Source organism: Mastomys coucha, unplaced genomic scaffold (assembly GCF_008632895.1).
Source record: "Mastomys coucha isolate ucsf_1 unplaced genomic scaffold, UCSF_Mcou_1 pScaffold20, whole genome shotgun sequence".
NCBI lineage: Eukaryota > Metazoa > Chordata > Mammalia > Rodentia > Muridae > Mastomys > Mastomys coucha.
Window position 1 is genome coordinate 108,399,688 of NW_022196903.1, and position 6,000 is coordinate 108,405,687.

Here is a 6,000-nt window from a genome sequence, read left to right on the forward strand (position 1 = left end):
GGCATCTGCCATGCAATTTAATCCTTCTCAGTCTTGTTTGATTATCTCATTATTTTGTGTGTGTGCATTATTTGTTGTTTTAGAGACAGGGTCTTGCTATTAGCCGAGGCTTGCCTTGAGTTTCCCATGGAACCCAGGTTAGCCTCAAACTTGCAGGTCTTGAACACCAGCTGTGCATTTAGAGCATTCTGAAAAGCTGTTGTGAACAGATCACACACAGAGAAAGCAGTCTGAAGACTATAGAGCCAAGAGCTATCTACAGAGAGCTATCTAGGAAGCCATCTCGAGTCCACGAGCTTGGACCCATGATTTGGCTTCAAGTCGTTTATTTTGCTGCTCTCAAACACCCCTTCTCTCAGAATCCCTCTCCAAGCTGAGGCTGGTCCTTGGCAGTCTTGCATGAGGAAACTCTGGGCTCCATCCATAGAACTACACCAAGAAGAGAATAGGGGATAGGCAGAGGGGGGGAAAAAAGAGAAAAAGAAATGTAAGTAGAAAATGTCATGTAAATAACTGGAATTCAAAAGATAAGGCATAATGGAGGAAAACTTAGAACTAGATCTTGTGATCCTTTTTCTTTTTCAGCCCTATCTCCACAAGTAAAGTTTTCACTTACATTTCTTATATACATGTCTCCTAAATTTTTCTTCCGTCGAATTGGTCTCATCCCTAACTGCAATTAATTAGTCCTAATTGTCAGCCTAATACAATCTGATCACCTGAGAAGGGAGTCTCAATGAAGGATGTCTAGTTCAAATTAGCCTGTGGATATCTCTGTGGGAGATTACCTTGACTATGATAATTGAGGTGGACAGACTTGCCCACTATGTATGGCACATTCTCTGGGTATAGGGCTCAAGAGTGGAATAGCAATCTGAGCCCCAGTATATATGCATTAATCCATTGCTTTCAGATCTTGACTATGGAAGCAATATGACTAGCTACTTCAATTTCCTGCCATCTCTTAGTGGGGAGGGGCAAATTTAAAGCAAGCTTTATTAAATATTAAATGATGACCAAGAAACGGACTTTGGTGAGGACCATTCTCTGGAAATTTCCAGATGGAATGGCAAAGTTCCTCCATCTTTTTTTTTTTTTTGGTTTTTCCTAGATAGGGTTTCTCTGTGTAGTCCTGGCTGTCCTGGAACTCATTTTGTAGACCAGGCTGGCCTCGAACTCAGAAATCCACCTGCCTCTGCCTCTCAAGTGTTTAAAGGCATGTGCCATCACTGCCTGGCCAAGTTCCTCCATCTTAACTGTCCCACAATGATGAACTGTAACCCGTTCTCCCTTAAGTTGCTCTTGTCAGGATACTTTATTATGATAGCAGAAAAGTAATAAAGACAATTTTTGTGGTGTTTGATTTTAGTCATCAACTTGACACAATCTAGAGTTACCTGAGAAGGGTTCTGAGAATGTCGGTGAGTGAGGAATTGTTGTAATGGCATTGGTTGATAAGAGAAGACCTGCCCACTGTAGATGGTACAATTCCCTAGGCAGAGATTTCTGAATTGTATAAAATAGAGAGGGCAGGCTGAATACTAGTTTGTTGACTGACTTACTGCTTTTTGCTCTCAAAAACATGTATTTATTTATTTAGTGTATGCACACATATACTACAGCATGTAAATGTGTGTGTACAGATCCAAGGACAACTAGTGGGAATTGATTCTTTCCTTCTACCATGTGAGTCTTAGGAAATAAACTCCAACAATCAGGCCTGATGGGAAGTTTCTTTACCAGCTGAGCCAACTCGCCTGTCATGACCATGTTCTTTTTAAACAGAAATGAATTAGTTAAAGATATAATTAGGTGGTTTTGTATTGAAGGGCTGATTCTTGTTGATAGTTTTCAGAATCCGACAGCAGGCTAGGGGGTGGCTCAAAAGAGCACACAGGTGTCTGAGACCAGTCCAGAGCTCTAGAAGAACATTTTCAATAATCTGATTCCAAGTGACATTTTCTCAATGATGAAAGCATGTGGGTTTTCATTTATTCTGTTAGTTACAAAACTTCTGTTCCTAGATTGTACTGTAAGGTTTGTGATAATCTGCTTCTGCTGTTTGTGACTATTTACAATATCTTCTAGTAACTAAATGAATAAAGTATATGATGAAAATGATTTTCCCTTAAATAGAAACTAACAATGAAAAGATAGAAAGTATATATATTTGTCTACACATGCTATATGTATACCACTAACTATATAGTTATCAATTTTAAATATAATACATGTATATATATAAATTAGAAAATCTACAGTTTAAAAGTACAATAACTGAAACAGATTTAAGCAAGCAAGAGAAATCAGTAGATCTCAAGATTGTTTATACTTGAGATTATATGGTGTAGGGGTCAAAATAAATAAAAGCAAAGCTACATAGAGTCTTTGATAACTATAAAATTCCAGCCAGCATTTCAATAGGAGATACTATAAGAAAGAAAAGGGCTGAAAGAATATTTAAATAAAAGATAATACTTCCCAGAGCTGGAGAGATAGCTCAGTGGTTAAGAGCACTGTCTGCTCTTCAGAGGTCTTGAGTTCAATTCCCAGCAACCACATGATGGCTCACAACCATCTGTAATGGAATCTGATGCCCTTTTCTAGTATGTTTGAAGTCAGCTACAGTGTACCCACATATATAGAATAAATAAATCTTGAAAAAATGACACTTATTTAATAAAATATATGAACTTACACATTCATGAAACTTCACAAGGTTCATGTAGAACCTAAAAGAGTTTAGACATATAATGAATCATCAAATGACGAACTTAAAGAATAGAAAAGAAAAAGAATAAATCACCACATACAAGAGAGCCTCAGGAAGATTAACAGCTTATTTCTTATCAGAAACCATAGTGGCACAAGTCAGTGAGTTGACACACACATACATATATAGTATATACATATATTTTAATCAGAAATTTTCATATATATTAAAATTTTAAATTTACATGCTTATTTATATATTTATACTAGATATATAAATATAACCATAATATTTAAATATATATTTTTTAATCTGACATTTTCCTTCAAAAATAGAGGATAAGGACCAGAGAGATGGTAGATAAATGCCAGACAAGTGTGAGAGCTGAAATTCAGATATCCAGAACCCACATAAAAGCCTGGCAAGTATGGTAGCCTCCTGCATTTAGGAAGCAGAGGGTGGGGAGAGGGAGGGAGAGTCTGCAGGCAAGCTGATTAGCTAGACTACCTGGAAGGGTGAGCTTTGGGTTCAGCAGGAAACTGCCTAAATACATTGAGTAAAGAGTGACTGAGAAAGAAGTCTAATGCCAACTTCTGGCTTCCATATGCACATGCATACTGGATCACACATGTGTACCCTTCACCCATGAACAGGCATATGTATTTGCATACATGCCACATACATACATAAGCAAAAAGGAAGTGATAGCTCATGTAGTATGCTCAAACATCTACATATATATATACATATACACACATGCATATATATACATATATATATGTATATATATATATAATTTTTAGTCATGTGTATATGTATGTTGGCAAGTGGGTATGTGTATGTGAGTGAAGGTGCCCTTGGAAACCAGAGGTACTGGATCCCTGGAAGCTTGTAGTTACAGGTGTTTGTGAGCTAGCTAACATAGGTGCTGGGAACCAACAGGTTCTTTGGAAGGACAATAAATTCTCTTAACTACTAAGCCATCTCTCCAGTCCCAAATCTAAAAGTTTTTAAATAGAAAAACATACCTTTTTCTGCTCATAAAGCTGTAAAACTACCAACAATAACAACAACAAAAAACTTTGGAAATATACAAATCATGAAAATTGAGCAGATTATATTGATTAAAAATTAAGAAAGAGATGAAAAATTGAAATATGGTCTCCAAAACTCTATGCAGTTCATCAAGAGCAGTACAAAGAATGGAGTATAATTTATAATGGCCAGTACTGCATTAAGACTTTCAACTAATCGGTGAGTCTTAAGAAGTTAGAAAAATGAAAAAAGGAAAGAAACAGTAACTAGCAGAGCATATATAAGTAAAATGTAGACTGAAAAAGACAAAAGAGCAATAAAAAAATCTTGGCTCTTCAGAGGGGAAAAAATCGCAAACCTTTGCCTAGACTAAGAGTAAGTCAATCAGAAACGAAAAGGGAGACGTCACAGTTGACAGTGCAGAAACACAAAGGATCCCTAGAAATTATGATGAATAAACTATACTAACAAATTTGATAACCTGGAAGAAATGTAAATTCCTGGACACATATGCCTCATCAAGACTGGTTCGTGAAGAAATAGAAAACATGAACAGGTTGATAAGCTATAATAAGATTGAATCCATAAGCAATAGACTTCTAAAGAAAAGCTCAGAATCAAATGACTTCAGTGCTGAGGTCTATTAAACATTTAAAGAATTAACAATTCTTATTAGGTGATTACCCCCTCAAAACTAAAGAGAAAGGAATCTAAAAACTCATTTGATAAGGTCAACATTACGCTTATACCGAAACTGAAAAAGGACAGAAAGAAATCCCCCAATCCTCTGTTTCGCCTGCTTGCACTTACCTGCCAGCACATCTGTTGGAACCTACTTCTACAGAAGACCAGCTAAAACATCTGGCCTCGTGGGACTGAGTAACTCCTAGATTCTTAGAGTTCCCATTTACAGCTACCCACTGATAGGATAGTTGGACTACAAACTACCCCCATCGGTTGAGAGGAAAGATGGTTGAAGCAGATCGCCCAGGAAAGCTCTTTATTGGTGGGCTTAATACCGAAACGAATGAGAAAGCCCTTGAGGCAGTGTTTGGAAAATATGGACGAATAGTGGAAGTGCTTTTGATGAAGGACCGAGAAACCAATAAGTCAAGAGGATTCGCTTTTGTCACTTTTGAAAGCCCAGCAGATGCAAAGGATGCTGCCAGAGACATGAATGGAAACTCCTTAGATGGGAAAGCCATCAAGGTGGAGCAAGCCACCAAACCATCATTTGAAAGTGGAAGACGTGGACTGCCTCCACCTCCATGAAGCAGAGGCCCTCCCAGAGGTCTTCAAGGAGGAAGAGGAGCAAGTGGAGGGACCAGAGGACCCCCGTCACGGGGAGGACACATGGATGATGGTGGCTATTCCATGAATTTTGCCATGAGTTCTTCCAGAGGACCTCTTCCAGTAAAAAGAGGACCACCACCACGAAGTGGAGTGTAGAGAGCTGCCATGCACTGCGCCCCAGAGATGGCGCCGGCTTCCGCCCTCTGCCAGCCCAAGAGCGAGTGCTCTCGAAGTAAACAAGTCCTTACTTCGCTATGGGCTGAGTCAACTGGCTTGCTTCCGCTGTGTGGGCCTGTAAGATAGCGCCATGTGGCTTTACTTGGGTGGCTGTCCATACAGTATTTAGCCTGTGGGTTGGCTCTCCTCGTGGTCAGAAGATTGTTCAAAGGTTCCTGAGTAAACTGCATGAGAAGAGCTCAAGTGTGTGTTGCGCCGAGGGTGGTTGTGACAGTGGAGGTCCTCCTCCTAAAAGATCAGCACCTTCAGGACCAGCTTGTAGCAGCAGTGGAATGGGAGGAAGAGCCCCTGTGTCACGTGGAAGAGATGGCTACAGAGGCCTGCCACGAAGGGAGCCCCTGCCTTCTAGAAGAGATGTTTATTTGTCCCCGAGAGATGATGAATATTCCACTAAAGACAGCTATTCAAGCAGAGAATATCCAAGTTCTCGAGATACATGAGATTATGCACCACCACCAAGAGATTATACTTACCGTGATTACGGTCATTCCAGTTCACGAGATGACTATCCATCAAGAGGCTATAGTGACAGAGATGGCTGTGGTCGGGATCGTGACTTTTCAGGTCATCCAAGTGGAGGTTCCTACAGAGATTCCTATGAGAGTTATGGTAACTCACATAGTGCTCCACCTACACGAGGGCCCCACCATCTTATGGTGGAAGCAGTCGCTATGATGATTACAGCAGCTCACATGACGGATATGGTGGAAGTCGAGACAGTT

The 6,000-nt window shown here is 39.7% G+C and overlaps 3 protein-coding genes across 3 annotated transcripts in view; all 3 read left to right on the forward strand.

Moving 5' to 3' along the window:
- Positions 1-6,000, forward strand: part of Syn2 (synapsin II) — a 153,887-nt gene that overhangs the window by 58,127 nt on the left and 89,760 nt on the right. The gene's annotated exons all lie outside the window — the stretch shown is intronic.
- Positions 4,677-5,130, forward strand: LOC116099427 (RNA-binding motif protein, X chromosome-like). The gene has a single exon (XM_031382995.1). The coding sequence runs from the start codon at positions 4,718-4,720 to the stop codon at positions 5,018-5,020; it is 303 nt and encodes a 100-aa protein (XP_031238855.1). The 5' UTR covers positions 4,677-4,717; the 3' UTR covers positions 5,021-5,130.
- LOC116099426 lies at positions 5,424-5,991 on the forward strand. Its single transcript, XM_031382994.1, has one exon. It carries the CDS (start codon positions 5,447-5,449, stop codon positions 5,951-5,953), a length of 507 nt encoding a protein of 168 aa, XP_031238854.1. The 5' UTR covers positions 5,424-5,446; the 3' UTR covers positions 5,954-5,991.